The following is a 26,318-nucleotide window of genomic DNA, read 5'->3' as shown; positions in this document are numbered from 1 at the left end:
GATAAGGCTTTCTGTCCGCATCCTGAATGATCAAATCTTGGTAATGTGAGGTGGTGCCAGTAGTTATAATACACTGAACTGGAGTTGAACTATTATCTTGTGTTACCTGTAAAGCAGAATGCCTCCTACTTCCTCAGTAGAGCCACATATACAGTAGAAATTACATTACCTATAGCAGCTGAACAACAGCAACCATGGTCTATGGGACATTATGAGACAGCAGCACAAACTGCAGAGAGACAGAGAGAGAGAGGGAGAGGGAGAGAGAGGGAGGGCGGGGGAGGGAGAGAGAGAGAGAGCGAGAGAGAGGGTGGGGGGTGAGAAACCGAGAAGGGGGGAGAGAAGGAGAGAGGGGGGAGGGAGAGAGAAGGAGAGAGAGAGGGGGGAGGGAGAGGGAAGGAGAGCGAGAGAAAGGGGGAAAAGAGAAGGAGAGGGAGAGAGAGAGAGAGAGAGAGAGAGAGAGAGAGAGAGAGAGAGAGAGAGAGAGAGAGACAGAGCAGAATTAAACCAGAGAGAGTATACTTACCAAAGTCCCCGGGGACAAAGATGTGGTAGACGCAGGTCAGACTCTGGGTATAATTACGGGGGTAATTTGGGGACAGGACGGTCCCCTCTGACCCTGTCGAGCGGCCTCCGCACGGCGCTGTGAAAACACCAACATGTCAATATGACTCCCAGGTTACACTACCTGGGGGAAATACATGCAGCTACGCAGCAGAAACAGGAATCAGCAAACAGTATTTCCTGCTGCCACAGCTGCACAGGGAAGCAGAAAAATCAGGAAAACATGAGGAGAAACTGTCAGTTTGTACACTTAAAACGCTGACTAACAGTCTACAACATAATGAGATATTACAGGAAAACATATAGGATGTTTAGAAACAGAGGGAGAGGGAGGGAGGGAGGGAGGAAGAGGGAGAGGGAGGGCGGGAGGGAGGAAGGGGGAGAGGGGGAGAGGGAGGGAGGGAGGTGGAGAAGGAGGGAGGAAGGAAGGAAGGAAGGAAGGAAGGAAGGAAGGAAGGAAGGAAGGAAGGAAGGAAGGAAGGAAGGAAGGGAGGGAGGGAGGGAGGGAGGGAGGGAGGGAAGAGGAGAGGGAGGGAGGAAGGAAGGAAGGAAGGAAGGAAGGAAGGAAGGGAGGGAGGGAGGGAGGGAGGGAGGGAGGGAGGGAGGGAGCGAGGGAATTTTATTTTTTAGGACAGCAGACCATGAACAGATTAAGATTGGGATTAAGATTTGGGATTTGGGATCGAGATTGAGATCGGGATCGAGATACACCCTGAACAACAATAGAAACACAACATGTAAAGTGTTGGTCCCATGTTTCATGAGCTGAAATAAAACATACTCAAATGTTCCATGTGCACAAAAAAAAACGCATTTCTCAAAAAAAAAAATCACAAATTTGTTCACAATTTAGTGAGCATTTAGTGAGCCCTGTTAGTGAGCATTTAGTGAGCCCTGTTAGTGAGCATTTCTCCTTTGCCAAAATAATCTATCCAACTGACCGGTGTGGCATGTCAAGAAGCTGATTAAACCGAATAATCATTACACAGGTGCACCTTGTGCTGGGGACAATAAAAGGCCATTCTAAAATGTGGAGTTTTTTCACAAAACACAATGCCACAGATGTCTCAAGTTTTGAGGGAGCGTGCAATTGGTCTGCTGACTGCAGGAATGTCCACCAGAGGTGTTGCCAGAGAATTGAATGATCATTTATCTACCATAAGCCGCCTCCAACATCATTTTAGAGAATTTGGCAGTACTTCCAACCGGCCTCACAACCACAGACCACGTGTAACCACGCCAACCCAGGGCCTCCACATTCGGCTTCTTCACCTGAGGGATCATCTGAGACCAGCCACTCGGACAGCTGATGAAACTGTTGGTTTGCACAACCGATGAATTTCTGCACAAACTGTCAGAAACCGTCTCAGGGAAGCTCATCTGCAGGCTTGTCGTCCTCACCAGGGTCTTGACCTGACTGCAGTTCGGCGTCGTGACCGACTTCAGTGGGCAAATGCTCAACTTCAATGGCCACTGGTACGGTGGAGAAATGTGCTCTTCACAGATGAATCCCAGTTTCAACTGTACCAGGCTTGGCGAGCGGTTTGCTGATGTCAACGTTGTGAGCAGAGTGCCCCATGGGGTGGTGGTAGGGTTATGGTATGGGTAGGGTAGGGTTATGGTATGGGTAGGGTAGGGTAGGGTTATGGTATGGGTAGGGTAGGGTTATGGTATGGTATGGTATGGGCAGGGTTATGGTATGGACAGGGTTATGGTATGGGTAGGGTAGGGTTATGGTATGGGTAGGGTTATGGTATGGGTAGGGTTATGGTATGGACAGGGTTATGGTTTGGGTAGGGTTATGGTATGGGTAGGGTTATGGTATGGACAGGGTTATGGTATAGTATGGGTAGGGTTATGGTATGGACAGGGTTATGGTATAGTATGGGTAGGGTTATGGTATGGACAGGGTTATGGTATAGTATGGGTAGGGCTATGGCATGGGTAGGGTTATGGTATGGGCAGGGTTATGGTATGGACAGGGTTATGGTATGGGTAGGGTTATGGTATGGACAGGGTTATGGTATGGGCAGGGATACGGTATGGGTAGGATTATGGTATGGGCAGGGTTATGGTATGGGTAGGGTTATGGTATGGGTAGGGTTATGGTATGGGTAGGGTTTTGGTATGGGTAGGGTTATGTTATGGGCAGGGTTATGGTATGGGTAGGGTTATGGTATGGGTAGGGTTATGGTATGGACAGGGTTATGGTATGGGTAGGGTTATGGTATGGGTAGGGTTATGGTATGGACAGGGTTATGATATGGACAGGGTTATGGTATGGACAGGGTTATGGTATGGGTAGGGTTATGGTATGGTATGGACAGGGTTATGGTATGGGTAGGGTAGGGTTATGGTATGGGTAGGGTTATGGTATGGACAGGGTTATGGTATGGACAGGGTTATGGTATGGGTAGGGTTATGGTATGGTATGGACAGGGTTATGGTATGGGTAGGGTTATGGTATGGACAGGGTTATGGTATGGACAGGGTTATGGTATGGGTAGGGTTATGGTATGGTATGGACAGGGTTATGGTATGGACAGGGTTATGGTATGGTCAGGGTTATGGTACGGACAGGGTTATGGTATGGTATGGACAGGGTTATGGTATGGGTAGGGTTATGGTATGGGCAGGGTTATGGTATGGGTAGGGTTATGGTATGGGTAGGGTTATGGTATGGGTAGGGTTTTGGTATGGGTAGGGTTATGTTATGGGCAGGGTTATGGTATGGGTAGGGTTATGGTATGGGTAGGGTTATGGTATGGGTAGGGTTATGGTATGGACAGGGTTATGGTATGGGTAGGGTTATGGTATGGGTAGGGTTATGGTATGGACAGGGTTATGGTATGGACAGGGTTATGGTATGGACAGGGTTATGGTATGGGTAGGGTTATGGTATGGTATGGACAGGGTTATGGTATGGGTAGGGTAGGGTTATGGTATGGGTAGGGTTATGGTATGGACAGGGTTATGGTATGGACAGGGTTATGGTATGGACAGGGTTATGGTATGGGTAGGGTTATGGTATGGTATGGACAGGGTTATGGTATGGGTAGGGTAGGGTTATGGTATGGGTAGGGTTATGGTATGGACAGGGTTATGGTATGGGTAGGGTTATGGTATGGACAGGGTTATGGTATGGGTAGGGTTATGGTATGGGTAGGGTTATGGTATGGGTAGGGTTATGGTATGGGTAGGGTTATGGTATAGTATGGGTAGGGTTATGGTATGGGTAGGGTTATGGTATGGGTAGGGTTACGGTATGGGTAGGGTTACGGTATGGACAGGGTTATGGTTTGGGTAGGGTTATGGTATGGGCAGGGTTATGGTATGGACAGGGTTATGGTATGGGTAGGGTTATGGTATGGGTAGGGTTATGGTATGGTATGGACAGGGTTATGGTATGGGTAGGGTTATGGTATGGGTAGGGTTATGGTATGGGTAGGGTTATGGTATAGTATGGGTAGGGTTATGGTATGGGCAGGGTTATGGTACGGACAGGGTTATGGTATGGCAGGGTTATGGTATGGGTAGGGTTATGGTATGGACAGGGTTATGGTATGGGTAGGGTTATGGTATGGGTAGGGTTATGGTATGGACAGGGTTATGGTACGGACAGGGTTATGGTATGGACAGGGTTATAGTATGGGTAGGGTTATGGTATGGGTAGGGTTATGGTATGGACAGGGTTATGGTATGGGTAGGGTTATGGTATGGGTAGGGTTATGGTATGGGTAGGGTTATGGTATGGTATGGACAGGGTTATGGTATGGTATGGGCAGGGTTATGGTATGGACAGGGTTATGGTATTGGTAGGGTTATGGTATGGGTAGGGTTATGGTAAGGGTAGGGTTATGGTATGGACAGGGTTATGGTATGGGTAGGGTTATGGTATGGGTAGGGCAGGGTTATGGTATGGGCAGGGTTATGGTACGGACAGGGTTATGGTATGGGTAGGGTTATGGTATGGGTAGGGTTATGGTATGGGTAGGGTTATGGTACGGACAGGGATATGGTATGGGTAGGGTTATGGTATGGGTAGGGTTATGGTATGGTATGGGCAGGGTTATGGTATGGGCAGGGTTATGGTATGGACAGGGTCATGGTATGGGTAGGGTTATGGTATGGGTAGGGTTATGGTATGGGTAGGGTTATGGTATGGTATGGGCAGGGTTATGGTATGGGCAGGGTTATGGTATGGACAGGGTTATGGTATGGTATGGGTAGGGTTATGGTATGGGTAGGGTTATGGTATGGACAGGGTTATGGTATGGGTAGGGTTATGGTATGGGTAGGGTTATGGTATGGGTAGGGTTATGGTATGGGCAGGGTTATGGTATGGGTAGGGTTATGGTATGGACAGGGGTATGGTATGGGCAGGGTTATGGTATGGGCAGGGTTATGGTATGGACAGGGTTATGGTATGGACAGGGTTATGGTATGGGTAGGGTTATGGTATGGACAGGGTTATGGTATGGTATGGGTAGGGATATGGTATGGGTAGGGTTATGGTATGGGTAGGGTTATGGTATGGGTAGGGTTATGGTATGGGTAGGGTTATGGTATGGGTAGGGTTATGGTTTGGACAGGGTTATGGTATGGGTAGGGTTATGGTATGGACAGGGTTATGGTATGGTATGGACAGGGTTATGGTATGGGCAGGGTTATGGTATGGGTAGGGTTATGGTATGGGTAGGGTTATGGTATGGGTAGGGTTATGGTATGGGTAGGGTTATGGTATGGGCAGGGTTATGGTTTGGACAGGGTTATGGTATGGGTAGGGTTATGGTATGGGCAGGGTTATGGTATGGGTAGGGTTATGGTATGGGTAGGGTTATGGTATGGGTAGGGTTTTGGTATGGGTAGGGTTATGTTATGGGCAGGGTTATGGTATGGGTAGGGTTATGGTATGGGTAGGGTTATGGTATGGGTAGGGTTATGGTATGGACAGGGTTATGGTATGGGTAGGGTAGGGTTATGGTATGGGTAGGGTTATGGTATGGACAGGGTTATGGTATGGACAGGGTTATGGTATGGACAGGGTTATGGTATGGGTAGGGTTATGGTATGGTATGGTATGGACAGGGTTATGGTATGGGTAGGGTAGGGTTATGGTATGGGTAGGGTTATGGTATGGACAGGGTTATGGTATGGACAGGGTTATGGTATGGACAGGGTTATGGTATGGGTAGGGTTATGGTATGGTATGGACAGGGTTATGGTATGGGTAGGGTAGGGTTATGGTATGGGTAGGGTTATGGTATGGACAGGGTTATGGTATGGGTAGGGTTATGGTATGGACAGGGTTATGGTATGGGTAGGGTTATGGTATGGGTAGGGTTATGGTATGGGTAGGGTTATGGTATGGGTAGGGTTATGGTATAGTATGGGTAGGGTTATGGTATGGGTAGGGTTATGGTATGGGTAGGGTTACGGTATGGGTAGGGTTACGGTATGGACAGGGTTATGGTTTGGGTAGGGTTATGGTATGGGCAGGGTTATGGTATGGACAGGGTTATGGTATGGGTAGGGTTATGGTATGGGTAGGGTTATGGTATGGTATGGACAGGGTTATGGTATGGGTAGGGTTATGGTATGGGTAGGGTTATGGTATGGGTAGGGTTATGGTATAGTATGGGTAGGGTTATGGTATGGGCAGGGTTATGGTATGAGCAGGGTTATGGTACGGACAGGGTTATGGTATGGCAGGGTTATGGTATGGGTAGGGTTATGGTATGGACAGGGTTATGGTATGGGTAGGGTTATGGTATGGGTAGGGTTATGGTATGGACAGGGTTATGGTACGGACAGGGTTATGGTATGGACAGGGTTATAGTATGGGTAGGGTTATGGTATGGGTAGGGTTATGGTATGGACAGGGTTATGGTATGGGTAGGGTTATGGTATGGGTAGGGTTATGGTATGGGTAGGGTTATGGTATGGTATGGACAGGGTTATGGTATGGTATGGGCAGGGTTATGGTATGGACAGGGTTATGATATTGGTAGGGTTATGGTATGGGTAGGGTTATGGTAAGGGTAGGGTTATGGTATGGACAGGGTTATGGTATGGGTAGGGTTATGGTATGGGTAGGGCAGGGTTATGGTATGGGCAGGGTTATGGTACGGACAGGGTTATGGTATGGGTAGGGTTATGGTATGGGTAGGGTTATGGTATGGGTAGGGTTATGGTACGGACAGGGATATGGTATGGGTAGGGTTATGGTATGGGTAGGGTTATGGTATGGTATGGGCAGGGTTATGGTATGGGCAGGGTTATGGTATGGACAGGGTCATGGTATGGGTAGGGTTATGGTATGGGTAGGGTTATGGTATGGGTAGGGTTATGGTATGGTATGGGCAGGGTTATGGTATGGGCAGGGTTATGGTATGGACAGGGTTATGGTATGGTATGGGTAGGGTTATGGTATGGGTAGGGTTATGGTATGGACAGGGTTATGGTATGGGTAGGGTTATGGTATGGGTAGGGTTATGGTATGGGTAGGGTTATGGTATGGGCAGGGTTATGGTATGGGTAGGGTTATGGTATGGACAGGGGTATGGTATGGGCAGGGTTATGGTATGGGCAGGGTTATGGTATGGACAGGGTTATGGTATGGACAGGGTTATGGTATGGGTAGGGTTATGGTATGGACAGGGTTATGGTATGGTATGGGTAGGGATATGGTATGGGTAGGGTTATGGTATGGGTAGGGTTATGGTATGGGTAGGGTTATGGTATGGGTAGGGTTATGGTATGGGTAGGGTTATGGTTTGGACAGGGTTATGGTATGGGTAGGGTTATGGTATGGACAGGGTTATGGTATGGTATGGACAGGGTTATGGTATGGGCAGGGTTATGGTATGGGTAGGGTTATGGTATGGGTAGGGTTATGGTATGGGTAGGGTTATGGTATGGGTAGGGTTATGGTATGGGCAGGGTTATGGTTTGGACAGGGTTATGGTATGGGCAGGGTTATGGTATGGGTAGGGTTATGGTATGGGCAGGGTTATGGTATGGGTAGGGTTATGGTATTGGTAGGGTTATGGTATGGGTAGGGTTATGGTATGGTATGGGCAGGATTATGGTATGGGTAGGGTTATGGTATGGACAGGGTTATGGTATGGGTAGGGTTATGGTATGGGTAGGGTTATGGTTATGGTGTGGGTAGGGTTATGGTATGGGTAGGGTTATGGTATGGACAGGGTATGGTATGGGCAGGGTTATGGTATGGGCAGGGTTATGGTATGGGCAGGGTTATGGTATGGGTAGGGTTATGGTATGGGTAGGGTAGGGTTATGGTATGGGCAGGGTAGGGTTATGGTATGGGCAGGGTTATGGTTTGGACAGGGTTATGGTATGGACAGGGTTATGGTATGGGTAGGGTTATGGTATGGGTAGGGTTATGGTATGGGTAGGGTTATGGTATGGACAGGGTTATGGTATGGGCAGGGTTATGGTATGGGCAGGGTTATGGTATGGGTAGGGTTATGGTATGGGTAGGGTAATGGTATGGGTAGGGTTATGGTATGGACAGGGTTATGGTATGGACAGGGTTATGGTATGGGCAGGGTGATGGTATGGGTAGGGTAGGGTTATGGTATGGGTAGGGTTATGGTATGGACAGGGTTATGGTATGGGTAGGATAGGGTTATGGTATGGGTAGGGGAATGGTATGGGCAGGGTTATGGTATGGGCAGGGTTATGGTTTGGACAGGGTTATGGTATGGGCAGGGTTATGGTATGGGTAAGGTTACGGTATGGGTAGGGTTATGGTATGGGCAGGGTTATGGTATGGGTAGGGTTATGGTATGGGCAGGGTTATGGTATGGGCAGGGTTATGGTATGGGTATGGTTATGGTATGGACAGGGTTATGGTATGGGCAGGGTTATGATATGGGTAGGGTTATGGTATGGGTAGGGTTATGGTATGGGTAGGGTTATGGTATGGTATGGACAGGGTTATGGTATGGGTAGGGTTATGGTATGGTATGGACAGGGTTATAGTATGGGTTAGGGTTATGGTATGGGTAGGGTTATGGTATGGGTAGGGGTATGGTATGGGTAGGGTTATGGTATGGGCAGGGTTATGGTATGGACAGGGTTATGGTATTGGCAGGTATTAGCCATCACCTCAGGTTTCAGCATGATAATGCTTGGCCCAATATTGCAAGGATCTGCACACAATTCCTGGAAGCTGAAAATGTCCCAGTTCTTCCATGGCCTGCATACTCACCAGACATGTCACCCATTGAGCATGTTTGGGATGCTCTGGATCTACGTGTATGACGTCGTGTTCCAGTTTACGCCAATATCCAGCAACTTCACACAGCCACGGAAGAGGAGTGGGACAACATTCCACAGGCCACAATCAACAGCCTGATCAACTCTGTGTGAAGGAGATGGGTAGCGCTGCATGAGACAAATGGTGGTCACACCAGATACTGACTGGTTTTCTGATCCACACCAGATACTGACTGGTTTTCTGATCCACACCAGATACTGACTGGTTTTCTGATCACACCAGATACTGACTGGTTTTCTGATCACACCAGATACTGACTGGTTTTCTGATCACACCAGATACTGACTGGTTTTCTGATCCACACCAGATACTGACTGGTTTTCTGATCACACCAGATACTGACTGGTTTTCTGATCACACCAGATACTGACTGGTTTTCTGATCCACACCAGATACTGACTGGTTTTCTGATCACACCAGATACTGACTGGTTTTCTGATCAACACCAGATACTGACTGGTTTTCTGATCAACACCAGATACTGACTGGTTTTCTGATCCACACCAGATACTGACTGGTTTTCTGATCCACGCCCCTACTTTTTTTAAGGTATCTGTGACCAACATACATTAGGGCTTAATTAATTTATTACAATTGACTGATTTCCTTAAAATAACTGTAACTCAGTAAAATCTTTGAAATTGTTTAATGATGTGTTTAGATTTTTGTTCAGTGTAGATTGAGAATGAGAAGTAAAATAGAATCACATTCCCTGTTCATTAGATTACTTTTCTATGATTATCTTGGCCATAATAGTTCATATCATTATCTTGGTCATTATAATCATATCTTTATCTTGGTCATAATAAACATTATCTTGGTCAAAATAATCATTATCTTGGTCATAATAATCATTATCTTGGTCATAATAAACATTATCTTGGTCATAATAATCACAATCTTGGTCATAATAATCATTATCTTGGTCATAATAATCATTATCTTGGTCACAATAATCACTATCTTGGTCATAATAATCACTATCTTGGTCATAATAATCATTATCTTGGTCATAATAATCACTATCTTGGTCATAATAATCACTATCTTGGTCATAATAATCATTATCTTGGCCATAATAGTTCATATCATTATCTTGGTCATAATAATCATACCATTATCTTGGTCATAATTAATCGTATCATTATCTTGGTCATAATAATCACTATCTTGGTCATAATAACTGTTATCTTGGTCATAATAGTTCATATCATTATCTTGGTCATAATAATCATACCATTATCTTGGTCATAATTATTATCTTGGTCATAATTAATTGTACCATTATCTTGGTCATAATAATCATTATCTTGGTCATAATAATCATTGTCATTTAAATTTGCTGTCTCCTCCTTGGTTTATATTAGTGTCATCATAAGACTGTGTGAAACCCTCCTGTAGTCCATTACAACAACACATTACTACCAGCAGTCTGTCAGTATATCATATCTATAACTACAACACATTACTACCATATCATATCTATAACTACAACACATTACTACCAGCAGTCTGTCAGCATATCATATCTATAACTACAGCACATTACTACCAGCAGTCTGTCAGTATATCATATCTATAACTACAGCACATTACTACCATATCATATCTATAACTACAGCACATTACTACCAGCAGTCTGTCAGTATATCATATCTATAACTACAAGACATTACTACCATATCATATCTATAACTACAACACATTACTACCAGCAGTCTGTCAGTATATCATATATATAACTACAACACATTACTACCAGCAGTCTGTCAGCATATCATATCTATAACTACAGCACATTACTACCAGCAGTCTGTCAGTATATCATATCTATAACTACAGCACATTACTACCAGCAGTCTGTCAGTATATCATATCTATAACTACAACACATTACAACCAGCAGTCTGTCAGTATATCATATCTATAACTACAACACATTACTACCAGCAGTCTGTCAGTATATCATATCTATAACTACAACACATTACTACCAGCAGTCTGTCAGTATATCATATCTATAACTACAACACATTACTACCAGCAGTCTGTCAGTATATCATATCTATAACTACAACACATTACTACCAGCAGTCTGTCAGTATATCATATCTATAACTACAACACATTACTACCAGCAGTCTGTCAGTATATCATATCTATAACTACAGCACATTACTACCAGCAGTCTGCCAGTATATCATATCTATAACTACAACACATTACTACCATATCATATCTATAACTACAACACATTACTACCAGCAGTCTGTCAGTATATCATATCTATAACTACAGCACATTACTACCAGCAGTCTGTCAGTATATCATATCTATAACTACAACACATTACTACCAGCAGTCTGTCAGTATATCATATCTATAACTACAACACATTACTACCATATCATATCTATAACTACAACGCATTACTACCAGCAGTCTGTCAGTATATCATATCTATAACTACAACACCTTACTACCAGCAGTCTGTCAGTATATCATATCTATAACTACAACACATTACTACCATATCATATCTATAACTACAACACATTACTACCAGCAGTCTGTCAGTATATCATATCTATAACTACAACACATTACTACCAGCAGTCTGTCAGTATATCATATCTATAACTACAACACATTACTACCAGCAGTCTGTCAGTATATCATATCTATAACTACAACACATTACTACCAGCAGTCTGTCAGTATATCATATCTATAACTACAACACATTACTACCAGCAGTCTGTCAGTATATCATATCTATAACTACAGCACATTACTACCGGCAGTCTGTCAGTATATCATATCTATAACTACAGCACATTACTACCAGCAGTCTGTCAGTATATCATATCTATAACTACAACACATTACTACCAGCAGTCTGTCAGTATATCATATCTATAACTACAGCACATTACTACCAGCAGTCTGTCAGTATATCATATCTATAACTACAACACATTACTACCAGCAGTCTGTCAGTATATCATATCTATAACTACAACACATTACTACCAGCAGTCTGTCAGTATATCATATCTATAACTACAACACATTACTACCAGCAGTCTGTCAGTATATCATATCTATAACTACAACACATTACTACCAGCAGTCTGTCAGTATATCATATCTATAACTACAGCACATTACTACCAGCAGTCTGCCAGTATATCATATCTATAACTACAACACATTACTACCATATCATATCTATAACTACAACACATTACTACCAGCAGTCTGTCAGTATATCATATCTATAACTACAGCACATTACTACCAGCAGTCTGTCAGTATATCATATCTATAACTACAACACATTACTACCAGCAGTCTGTCAGTATATCATATCTATAACTACAACACATTACTACCATATCATATCTATAACTACAACGCATTACTACCAGCAGTCTGTCAGTATATCATATCTATAACTACAACACCTTACTACCAGCAGTCTGTCAGTATATCATATCTATAACTACAACACATTACTATCATATCATATCTATAACTACAACACATTACTACCAGCAGTCTGTCAGTATATCATATCTATAACTACAACACATTACTACCAGCAGTCTGTCAGTATATCATATCTATAACTACAACACATTACTACCAGCAGTCTGTCAGTATATCATATCTATAACTACAACACATTACTACCAGCAGTCTGTCAGTATATCATATCTATAACTACAACACATTACTACCAGCAGTCTGTCAGTATATCATATCTATAACTACAGCACATTACTACCGGCAGTCTGTCAGTATATCATATCTATAACTACAGCACATTACTACCAGCAGTCTGTCAGTATATCATATCTATAACTACAACACATTACTACCAGCAGTCTGTCAGTATATCATATCTATAACTACAGCACATTACTACCAGCAGTCTGTCAGTATATCATATCTATAACTACAACACATTACTACCAGCAGTCTGTCAGTATATCATATCTATAACTACAACACATTACTACCAGCAGTCTGTCAGTATATCATATCTATAACTACAACACATTACTACCAGCAGTCTGTCAGTATATCATATCTATAACTACAACACATTACTACCAGCAGTCTGTCAGTATATCATATCTATAACTACAGCACATTACTACCAGCAGTCTGCCAGTATATCATATCTATAACTACAACACATTACTACCATATCATATCTATAACTACAACACATTACTACCAGCAGTCTGTCAGTATATCATATCTATAACTACAGCACATTACTACCAGCAGTCTGTCAGTATATCATATCTATAACTACAACACATTACTACCAGCAGTCTGTCAGTATATCATATCTATAACTACAACACATTACTACCATATCATATCTATAACTACAACGCATTACTACCAGCAGTCTGTCAGTATATCATATCTATAACTACAACACCTTACTACCAGCAGTCTGTCAGTATATCATATCTATAACTACAACACATTACTATCATATCATATCTATAACTACAACACATTACTACCAGCAGTCTGTCAGTATATCATATCTATAACTACAACACATTACTACCAGCAGTCTGTCAGTATATCATATCTATAACTACAACACATTACTACCAGCAGTCTGTCAGTATATCATATCTATAACTACAACACATTACTACCAGCAGTCTGTCAGTATATCATATCTATAACTACAACACATTACTACCAGCAGTCTGTCAGTATATCATATCTATAACTACAGCACATTACTACCGGCAGTCTGTCAGTATATCATATCTATAACTACAGCACATTACTACCAGCAGTCTGTCAGTATATCATATCTATAACTACAACACATTACTACCAGCAGTCTGTCAGTATATCATATCTATAACTACAGCACATTACTACCAGCAGTCTGTCAGTATATCATATCTATAACTACAACACATTACTACCAGCAGTCTGTCAGTATATCATATCTATAACTACAACACATTACTACCAGCAGTCTGTCAGTATATCATATCTATAACTACAACACATTACTACCAGCAGTCTGTCAGTATATCATATCTATAACTACAACACATTACTACCAGCAGTCTGTCAGTATATCATATCTATAACTACAGCACATTACTACCAGCAGTCTGCCAGTATATCATATCTATAACTACAACACATTACTACCATATCATATCTATAACTACAACACATTACTACCAGCAGTCTGTCAGTATATCATATCTATAACTACAGCACATTACTACCAGCAGTCTGTCAGTATATCATATCTATAACTACAACACATTACTACCAGCAGTCTGTCAGTATATCATATCTATAACTACAACACATTACTACCATATCATATCTATAACTACAACGCATTACTACCAGCAGTCTGTCAGTATATCATATCTATAACTACAACACCTTACTACCAGCAGTCTGTCAGTATATCATATCTATAACTACAACACATTACTATCATATCATATCTATAACTACAACACATTACTACCAGCAGTCTGTCAGTATATCATATCTATAACTACAACACATTACTACCAGCAGTCTGTCAGTATATCATATCTATAACTACAACACATTACTACCAGCAGTCTGTCAGTATATCATATCTATAACTACAACACATTACTACCAGCAGTCTGTCAGTATATCATATCTATAACTACAACACATTACTACCAGCAGTCTGTCAGTATATCATATCTATAACTACAGCACATTACTACCGGCAGTCTGTCAGTATATCATATCTATAACTACAGCACATTACTACCAGCAGTCTGTCAGTATATCATATCTATAACTACAACACATTACTACCAGCAGTCTGTCAGTATATCATATCTATAACTACAGCACATTACTACCAGCAGTCTGTCAGTATATCATATCTATAACTACAGCACATTACTACCAGCAGTCTGTCAGTATATCATATCTATAACTACAACACATTACAACCAGCAGTCTGTCAGTATATCATATCTATAACTACAACACATTACTACCAGCAGTCTGTCAGTATATCATATCTATAACTACAACACATTACTACCAGCAGTCTGCCAGTATATCATATCTATAACTACAACACATTACTACCAGCAGTCTGTCAGTATATCATATCTATAACTACAGCACATTACTACCAGCAGTCTGTCAGTATATCATATCTATAACTACAGCACATTACTACCAGCAGTCTGTCAGTATATCATATCTATAACTACAACACATTACAACCAGCAGTCTGTCAGTATATCATATCTATAACTACAACACATTACTACCAGCAGTCTGTCAGTATATCATATCTATAACTACAACACATTACTACCAGCAGTCTGCCAGTATATCATATCTATAACTACAACACATTACAACCAGCAGTCTGTCAGTATATCATATCTATAACTACAACACATTACAACCAGCAGTCTGTCAGTATATCATATCTATAACTACAACACATTACTACCAGCAGTCTGTCAGTATATCATATCTATAACTACAACACATTACTACCAGCAGTCTGCCAGTATATCATATCTATAACTACAACACATTACTACCATATCATATCTATAACTACAACACATTACTACCAGCAGTCTGTCAGTATATCATATCTATAACTACAGCACATTACTACCAGCAGTCTGTCAGTATATCATATCTATAACTACAACACATTACTACCATATCATATATATAACTACAACACATTACTACCAGCAGTCTGTCAGTATATCATATCTATAACTACAACACATTACTACCAGCAGTCTGTCAGTATATCATATCTATACCTACAGCACATTACTACCAGCAGTCTGTCAGTATATCATATCTATAACTACAACACATTACTACCAGCAGTCTGTCAGTATATCATATCTATAACTACAACACATTACTACCAGCAGTCTGTCAGTATATCATATCTATAACTACAACACATTACTACCAGCAGTCTGTCAGTATATCATATCTATAACTACAACACATTACTACCATATCATATCTATAACTACAACACATTACTACCAGCAGTCTGTCAGTATATCATATCTATAACTACAACACATTACTACCAGCAGTCTGTCAGTATATCATATCTATAACTACAACACATTACTACCAGCAGTCTGTCAGTATATCATATCTATAACTACAACACATTACTACCAGCAGTCTGTCAGTATATCATATCTATAACTACAACACATTACTACCAGCAGTCTGTCAGTATATCATATCTATACCTACAACACATTACTACCAGCAGTCTGTCAGTATATCATATCTATAACTACAGCACATTACTACCAGCAGTCTGTCAGTATATCATATCTATAACTACAGCACATTACTACCAGCAGTCTGTCAGTATATCATATCTATAACTACAACACATTACTACCAGCAGTCTGTCAGTATATCATATCTATAACTACAACACATTACTACCAGCAGTCTGTCAGTATATCATATCTATAACTACAACACATTACTACCAGCAGTCTGTCAGTATATCATATCTATAACTACAACACATTACAACCAGCAGTCTGTCAGTATATCATATCTATAACTACAACACATTACTACCAGCAGTCTGTCAGTATATCATATCTATAACTACAACACATTACTACCAGCAGTATGTCAGTATATCATATCTATAACTACAACACATTACTACCAGCAGTCTGTCAGTATATCATATCTATAACTACAACACATTACTACCATATCATATCTATAACTACAACACATTACTACCAGCAGTCTGTCAGTATATCATATCTATAACTACAACACATTACTACCAGCAGTCTGTCAGTATATCATATCTATAACTACAACACATTACTACCAGCAGTCTGTCAGTATATCATATCTATAACTACAACACATTACTACCAGCAGTCTGTCAGTATATCATATCTATAACTACAACACATTACTACCAGCAGTCTGTCAGTATATCATATCTATAACTACAGCACATTACTACCGGCAGTCTGTCAGTATATCATATCTATAACTACAGCACATTACTACCAGCAGTCTGTCAGTATATCATATCTATAACTACAACACATTACTACCAGCAGTCTGTCAGTATATCATATCTATAACTACAACACATTACTACCAGCAGTCTGTCAGTATATCATATCTATAACTACAACACATTACTACCAGCAGTCTGTCAGTATATCATATCTATAACTACAACACATTACTACCAGCAGTCTGTCAGTATATCATATCTATAACTACAACACATTACTACCAGCAGTCTGTCAGTATATCATATCTATAACTACAACACATTACTACCAGCAGTCTGTCAGTATATCATATCTATAACTACAACGCATTACTACCAGCAGTCTGTCAGTATATCATATCTATAACTACAACACCTTACTACCAGCAGTCTGTCAGTATATCATATCTATAACTACAACACATTACTATCATATCATATCTATAACTACAACACATTACTACCAGCAGTCTGTCAGTATATCATATCTATAACTACAACACATTACTACCAGCAGTCTGTCAGTATATCATATCTATAACTACAACACATTACTACCAGCAGTCTGTCAGTATATCATATCTATAACTACAACACATTACTACCAGCAGTCTGTCAGTATATCATATCTATAACTACAACACATTACTACCAGCAGTCTGTCAGTATATCATATCTATAACTACAGCACATTACTACCGGCAGTCTGTCAGTATATCATATCTATAACTACAGCACATTACTACCAGCAGTCTGTCAGTATATCATATCTATAACTACAACACATTACTACCAGCAGTCTGTCAGTATATCATATCTATAACTACAGCACATTACTACCAGCAGTCTGTCAGTATATCATATCTATAACTACAGCACATTACTACCAGCAGTCTGTCAGTATATCATATCTATAACTACAACACATTACAACCAGCAGTCTGTCAGTATATCATATCTATAACTACAACACATTACTACCAGCAGTCTGTCAGTATATCATATCTATAACTACAACACATTACTACCAGCAGTCTGCCAGTATATCATATCTATAACTACAACACATTACTACCAGCAGTCTGTCAGTATATCATATCTATAACTACAGCACATTACTACCAGCAGTCTGTCAGTATATCATATCTATAACTACAGCACATTACTACCAGCAGTCTGTCAGTATATCATATCTATAACTACAACACATTACAACCAGCAGTCTGTCAGTATATCATATCTATAACTACAACACATTACTACCAGCAGTCTGTCAGTATATCATATCTATAACTACAACACATTACTACCAGCAGTCTGCCAGTATATCATATCTATAACTACAACACATTACAACCAGCAGTCTGTCAGTATATCATATCTATAACTACAACACATTACAACCAGCAGTCTGTCAGTATATCATATCTATAACTACAACACATTACTACCAGCAGTCTGTCAGTATATCATATCTATAACTACAACACATTACTACCAGCAGTCTGCCAGTATATCATATCTATAACTACAACACATTACTACCATATCATATCTATAACTACAACACATTACTACCAGCAGTCTGTCAGTATATCATATCTATAACTACAGCACATTACTACCAGCAGTCTGTCAGTATATCATATCTATAACTACAACACATTACTACCATATCATATATATAACTACAACACATTACTACCAGCAGTCTGTCAGTATATCATATCTATAACTACAACACATTACTACCAGCAGTCTGTCAGTATATCATATCTATACCTACAGCACATTACTACCAGCAGTCTGTCAGTATATCATATCTATAACTACAACACATTACTACCAGCAGTCTGTCAGTATATCATATCTATAACTACAACACATTACTACCAGCAGTCTGTCAGTATATCATATCTATAACTACAACACATTACTACCAGCAGTCTGTCAGTATATCATATCTATAACTACAACACATTACTACCATATCATATCTATAACTACAACACATTACTACCAGCAGTCTGTCAGTATATCATATCTATAACTACAACACATTACTACCAGCAGTCTGTCAGTATATCATATCTATAACTACAACACATTACTACCAGCAGTCTGTCAGTATATCATATCTATAACTACAACACATTACTACCAGCAGTCTGTCAGTATATCATATCTATAACTACAACACATTACTACCAGCAGTCTGTCAGTATATCATATCTATACCTACAACACATTACTACCAGCAGTCTGTCAGTATATCATATCTATAACTACAGCACATTACTACCAGCAGTCTGTCAGTATATCATATCTATAACTACAGCACATTACTACCAGCAGTCTGTCAGTATATCATATCTATAACTACAACACATTACTACCAGCAGTCTGTCAGTATATCATATCTATAACTACAACACATTACTACCAGCAGTCTGTCAGTATATCATATCTATAACTACAACACATTACTACCAGCAGTCTGTCAGTATATCATATCTATAACTACAACACATTACAACCAGCAGTCTGTCAGTATATCATATCTATAACTACAACACATTACTACCAGCAGTCTGTCAGTATATCATATCTATAACTACAACACATTACTACCAGCAGTATGTCAGTATATCATATCTATAACTACAACACATTACTACCAGCAGTCTGTCAGTATATCATATCTATAACTACAACACATTACTACCATATCATATCTATAACTACAACACATTACTACCAGCAGTCTGTCAGTATATCATATCTATAACTACAACACATTACAACCAGCAGTCTGTCAGTATATCATATCTATAACTACAACACATTACTACCAGCAGTCTGTCAGTATATCATATCTATAACTACAACACATTACTACCAGCAGTATGTCAGTATATCATATCTATAACTACAACACATTACTACCAGCAGTCTGTCAGTATATCATATCTATAACAACAACACATTACTACCATATCATATCTATAACTACAACACATTACTACCAGCAGTCTGTCAGTATATCATATCTATAACTACAACACATTACTACCAGCAGTCTGTCAGTATATCATATCTATAACTACAACACATTACTACCAGCAGTCTGTCAGTATATCATATCTATAACTACAACACATTACTACCAGCAGTCTGTCAGTATATCATATCTATAACTACAACACATTACTACCAGCAGTCTGTCAGTATATCATATCTATAACTACAACACATTACAACCAGCAGTCTGTCAGTATATCATATCTATACCTACAACACATTACTACCAGCAGTCTGTCAGTGTCTCAGATCTTTAGCTGTTAATTATGCAGGTAATTTGTTGAGAGGATTTTAATGCAGTCACCTCAGCAGGTGGGCACACACACACACACACCAGACACAACACACACACACACACACACACACACACACACTAGTCAAACTCAGCAGGTGGACAGAGAACACTGTTAACAAACACATTGTCATTTGTCAGAGAGAGGCACCAGCTGGTCCAAGTCTGTATGGGAAACAACACCTCACGACACACACTAAACACACACACCAAACACACACACACACACCAAACACACACACACACACACACACACACCAAACACACACACACACCAAACACACACACACACACACACACACAGACACACCAAACACATACACCACACACACACACACACACACCAATCACACCACACACACACCAAACACACACACACACCAAACAAACACACACCAAACACACACACACCAAACAGACACACACACACCAAACACACACACACAGTGAGGCTAGCACCAGCTGGAATGGGCTCTCCCTGTCACCATGCAGCCATCCTGAATTGAAAACTGCACAACAGCCCCCAAACACCACAAGACCTGAGAGGCTGTAGGGAGGAGAACCATGTCATGAGACATACAGTATGTGAAGGCTGTAGACAGGAGAACCATGTCATGAGACATACAGTATGTGAAGGCTGTAGACAGGAGAACCATGTCATGAGACATACAGTATGTGAAGGCTGTAGACAGGAGAACCATGTCATGAGACATACAGTATGTGAAGGCTGTAGGGAGGAGAACCATGTCATGAGACATACAGTATGTGAAGGCTGTAGGGAGGAGAACCATGTCACGAGACATACAGTATGTGAAGGCTGTAGGGAGGAGAACCATGTCATGAGACATACAGTATGTGAAGGCTGTAGACAGGAGAACCATGTCATGAGACATACAGTATGTGAAGGCTGTAGGGAGGAGAACCATGTCATGAGACATACAGTATGTGAAGGCTGTAGACAGGAGAACCATGTCATGAGACATACAGTATGTGAAGGCTGTAGACAGGAGAACCATGTCATGAGACATACAGTATGTGAAGGCTGTAGGGAGGAGAACCATGTCATGAGACATACAGTATGTGAAGGCTGTAGACAGGAGAACCATGTCATGAGACATACAGTATGTGAAGGCTGTAGACAGGAGAACCATGTCATGAGACATACAGTATGTGAAGGCTGTAGACAGGAGAACCATGTCATGAGACATACAGTATGAGAAGGCCGTAGGGAGGAGAACCATGTCATGAGACATACAGTATTTGAAGGCTGTAGACAGGATAACCATGTCATGAGACATACAGTATGTGAAGGCTGTAGACAGGAGAACGAACCATGCCAAGACTTAGCAGATGTTAATGTGAGTGATGCTAAATGCTTGTGCTTCTAGTTCCGACCATGCAGTAATATCTAACAAGTCATCTACCAATCTACCATAGTTTCCTAAGAACGCGAAGAGAGGCGGGCCATCTCTGTCAGCGACCGGATAACATTAAGTCAAGGTGTCTGAGTCCCAAATTACACCCTATTTCCTATGTAGTGCAGTACTTCAGACCAGGGCCCTATTCCCTATGTAGTGCAGTACTTTAGACCAGGGCCCTATTCCCTATGTAGTGCAGTACTTTAGACCAGGGCCCTATTGCCTATGTAGTGACCTACTTTAGACTCGGGCCCTATTCCCTATATAGTGCAGTACTTTAGACCAGGGCCCTATTCCCTATATAGTGCACTACTTTAGACCAGGGCCCTATTCCCTATATAATGCACTAATATAGACCAGGGCCCTATTCCCTATATAGTGCAGTACATTAGACCAGGGCCCTATTCCCTATATAGTGCACTACTTTAGACCAGAACCCTATTCCCTACGTAGACCACTACTTTAGACCAGGGCCCTATTCCCTACGTAGTGCACTACTTTAGACCAGGGCCCTATTCCCTACGTAGTGCACTACTTTAGACCAGGGTCCTATTCCCTACGTAGAGCACTACTTTAGACCAGGGCCCTATTCCCTATGTAGGGCACTACTTTAGACCAGGGCCCTATTCCCTACGTAGGGCACTACTTTAGACCAGGGCCCTATTCCCTACGTAGGGCACTACTTTAGACCAGGGCCCTATTCCCTATATAGGGCACTACTTTAGACCAGGGCCCTATTCCCTATATAGAGCACTACTTTAGACCAGGGCCCTATTCCCTATATAGGGCACTACTTTAGACCTGGGCCCTATTCCCTACGTAGGGCACTACTTTAGACCAGGGCCCTATTCCCTACGTAGGGCACTACTTTAGACCAGGGCCCTATTCCCTACGTAGGGCACTACTTTAGACCAGGGCCCTATTCCCTATATATAGTGCACTACTTTAAACCAGGGCCCTATTCCCTATATAGAGCACTACTTTAGACCAGGACCCTATTCCCTATATAGGGCACTACTTTAGACCTGGGCCCTATTCCCTACGTAGGGCACTACTTTAGACCAGGGCCCTATTCCCTATGTAGGGTACTACTTTAGACCAGGGCCCTATTCCCTACGTAGGGCCCTACCTTAGACCAGGGCCCTATTCCCTATGTAGTGCACTGCTTTAGACCAGGACCCGAGGTGTTGTGTTTTGTTGTGGTTACAGTGCATCCTGGGACTATTCATATCACTTCAAATCAACAGACATATTAGTCAATAGAACGGACACACAACATTCACTTACGCACACACACACACACACACGTACACACACACACACACACACACACACACACACACACACACACACACACACACACACACACACACAAACACGCACGTACACACGCACACACACACACACACGCACACACACACACGCACACACACACACGCACACACACACACACACGCACACACGCACACACATACACGTACACACACACATGTACACACACGCACACACACGTCCTACAACACAATACACCTTCATCAGGACTGTATATTCAGACGAATGTCCTCTTCAGTTTAATAAACAACGAAATATTGATCAGTCACTGTTACTGTAGAGTACAAATTGATCATTGTTTGATCGTCAACTCCCTCACCTTGACAGCTGGGATTGTCTCCGTCCCACTCACTGTGTGTGTGTGTGTGTGTGTGTGTGTGTGTGTGTGTGTGTGTGTGTGTGTGTGTGTGTGTGTGTGTGTTGGAACATCTCATCCTACATTCAGGACAACACTACTTGGTATCTTTCTCCCAGTTACTGACCACTCTGTCTCCCAGCTACTGACCACTCTGTCTCCCAGCTACTGACCACTCTGTCTCCCAGCTACTGACCACTCTGTCTCCCAGCTACTCTGACCACTCTGTCTCCCAGCTACTGACCACTCTGTCTCCCAGCTACAGACCACTCTGTCTCCCAGCTACTGACCACTCTGTCTCCAAGCTACTGACCACTCTGTCTCCCAGCTACTGACCACTCTGTCTCCCAGCTACTGACCACTCTGTCTCCCAGCTACTGACCACTCTGTCTCCCAGCTACAGACCACTCTGTCTCCCAGCTACTACCCACTCTGTCTCCCAGCTACTGACCACTCTGTCTCCCAGCTACTGACCACTCTGTCTCCCAACTACAGACCACTCTGTCTCCCAGCTACTGACCACTCTGTCTCCCAGCTACTGACCACTCTGTCTCCCAGCTACTGACCACTCTGTCTCCCAGCTACTACCCACTCTGTCTCCCAGCTACTACCCACTCTGTCTCCCAGCTACAGACCAATCTGGGGCCTCATTCAGCCAGGGAAACGGACTGCTCTGGACTGTGTTGACCACTCTGTCGCCTCATTCAGCCAGGGAAACGGACTGCTCTGGACTGTGTTGACCACTCTGTCTCCCAGCTACAGAACAATCTGTGGCCTCATTCAGCCAGGGAAACGGACTGCTCTGGACTGTGTTGACCACTCTGTGGCCTCATTCAGCCAGGGAAACGGACTGCTCTGGACTGTGTTGACCACTCTGTGGCCTCATTCAGCCAGGGAAACGGACTGCTCTGGACTGTGTTGACCACTCTGTCTCCCAGCTACAGACCAATCTGTGGCCTCATTCAGCCAGGGAAACGGACTGCTCTGGACTGTGTTGACCACTCTGTCTCCCAGCTACAGACCACTCTGTGGCCTCATTCAGCCAGGGAAACGGACTGCTCTGGACTGTGTTGACCACTCTGTCTCCCAGCTACAGACCAATCTGTGGCCTCATTCAGCCAGGGAAACGGACTGCTCTGGACTGTGTTGACCACTCTGTGGCCTCATTCAGCCAGGGAAACGGACTGCTCTGGACTGTGTTGACCACTCTGTGGCCTCATTCAGCCAGGGAAACGGACTGCTCTGGACTGTGTTGACCACTCTGTCTCCCAGCTACAGACCAATCTGTGGCCTCATTCAGCCAGGGAAACAGACTGCTCTGGACTGTGTTGACCACTCTGTGGCCTCATTCAGCCAGGGAAACGGACTGCTCTGGACTGTGTTGACCACTCTGTGGCCTCATTCAGCCAGGGAAACGGACTGCTCTGGACTGTGTTGACCACCCTGTGGCCTCATTCAGCCAGGGAAACGGACTGCTCTGGACTGTGTTGACCACTCTGTGGCCGCATTCAGCCAGGGAAACGGACTGCTCTGGACTGTGTTGACCACTCTGTGGCCTCATTCAGCCAGGGAAACGGACTGCTCTGGACTGTGTTGACCACTCTGTCTCCCAGCTACAGACCACTCTGTGGCCTCATTCAGCCAGGGAAACAGACTGCTCTGGACTGTGTTGACCACTCTGTGGCCTCATTCAGCCAGGGAAACGGACTGCTCTGGACTGTGTTGACCACTCATTCCACGTGCCATAACGCTGCCAGTAGATGAGGACATTCTCACCTTGACCACTAAGGCAACGCTGCAAGTTCTACCGACCAAATGTAACGTAGCACTCTGTTACCCTGACAACCGTGACTCATGTTGTATTCTACACGAGTCAAACGTCATGGAGTCCGTTTTTATCCATGTTGTGAACGGCTGCTGTTCTGATTTGTACATTGATTTGTACATTGCTAGACATGACTGCAAACAGCTCCAGGCGTTCCATGCTTTTCTTAACTCCTGTTCTGAGCATCTGAGATTTACTATGCAATCTGATACATCAAATCAGTTTTCTTGATCTTCTGATCTTGTGTGAAGATAATGTTCTATACACTGATCTTTACAGGAAGCCTACTGATCGTAACAGTTTGTTGAGGGCTGATAGTTGTCCCCCACTTCCCTTGAAAAATAGTTTGCCCCACAGCCAATTCTGTCCAATCAAAAGAATTGGCAAAAAACAGTCCGATTTCGACAGAAATATGGCTGAGACGCAAAGAAAGTTCAAGGAGAGGGGCTACAAGAATTATCATATTAATATTGCCATTGAGAAAATTCAAAACAAAACGAGACATGACAGTTTTCAAGGTCAGTCTCGCAAAAAGACACATTCTTGTGTTCTAACTACCCGCTAGTCAAAGTGCTCTGAACAAATTAAGGGAATCGTTCACTAACATTGGCACATCCTAAAATCCCATGATAGTCTCGGTAATGTGTTTTCGAACCTTCCCTTGGTCGTATTCTCGCGGGGCAGAAATCTCAGAGACCAATTGGTAAACTCTGATTTACCACCCCAAAATATTCCTGTACAACGTCTATTTGCGCCCCTACTGGATGGAAATTACAAATGTAATGGCTGTGCTCAATGCAATGGCACTTATAAATGTAGATCCTTCAAACACCCACAAACAGGGAAACAGATCCCAATCAAAGGTGTTATTACGTGCTCCACTAAGGCAGTTATTTATCTTATAACTTGTCCTTGTGGTAAAAATGATGTAGGTAAAACAAAGTACGTATTAAAAGTACGTATCTCAGAGCATCGTAGCACCATTAGGTGTAAAAACTTTACTTATTCAGTTGCGGCCCACTTCTTGGAGGCAGGC

General features: G+C 42.2%; 1 protein-coding gene across 1 annotated transcript in view; it reads right to left on the bottom strand.

The window, feature by feature from the left end:
- Window positions 1-26,318, bottom strand: part of LOC149984278 (CUB and sushi domain-containing protein 3-like) — a 569,716-nt gene that overhangs the window by 292,182 nt on the left and 251,216 nt on the right. Inside the window, exon 33 of the mRNA XM_090219648.1 lies at window positions 527-643. Within this exon, the coding sequence (XP_090075774.1) occupies window positions 527-643 (117 nt within the window). The remainder of the gene's footprint in view (window positions 1-526; window positions 644-26,318) is intronic.

This window comes from Oncorhynchus mykiss, chromosome 3 (genome assembly GCF_057628025.1).
Source record: "Oncorhynchus mykiss isolate SJ-2025 chromosome 3, ASM5762802v1, whole genome shotgun sequence".
Taxonomy (NCBI): Eukaryota; Metazoa; Chordata; class Actinopteri; order Salmoniformes; family Salmonidae; genus Oncorhynchus; species Oncorhynchus mykiss.
The sequence above is the reverse complement of the archived record's forward strand: the minus strand, read 5'-3'. Positions and strand labels throughout refer to the sequence as shown.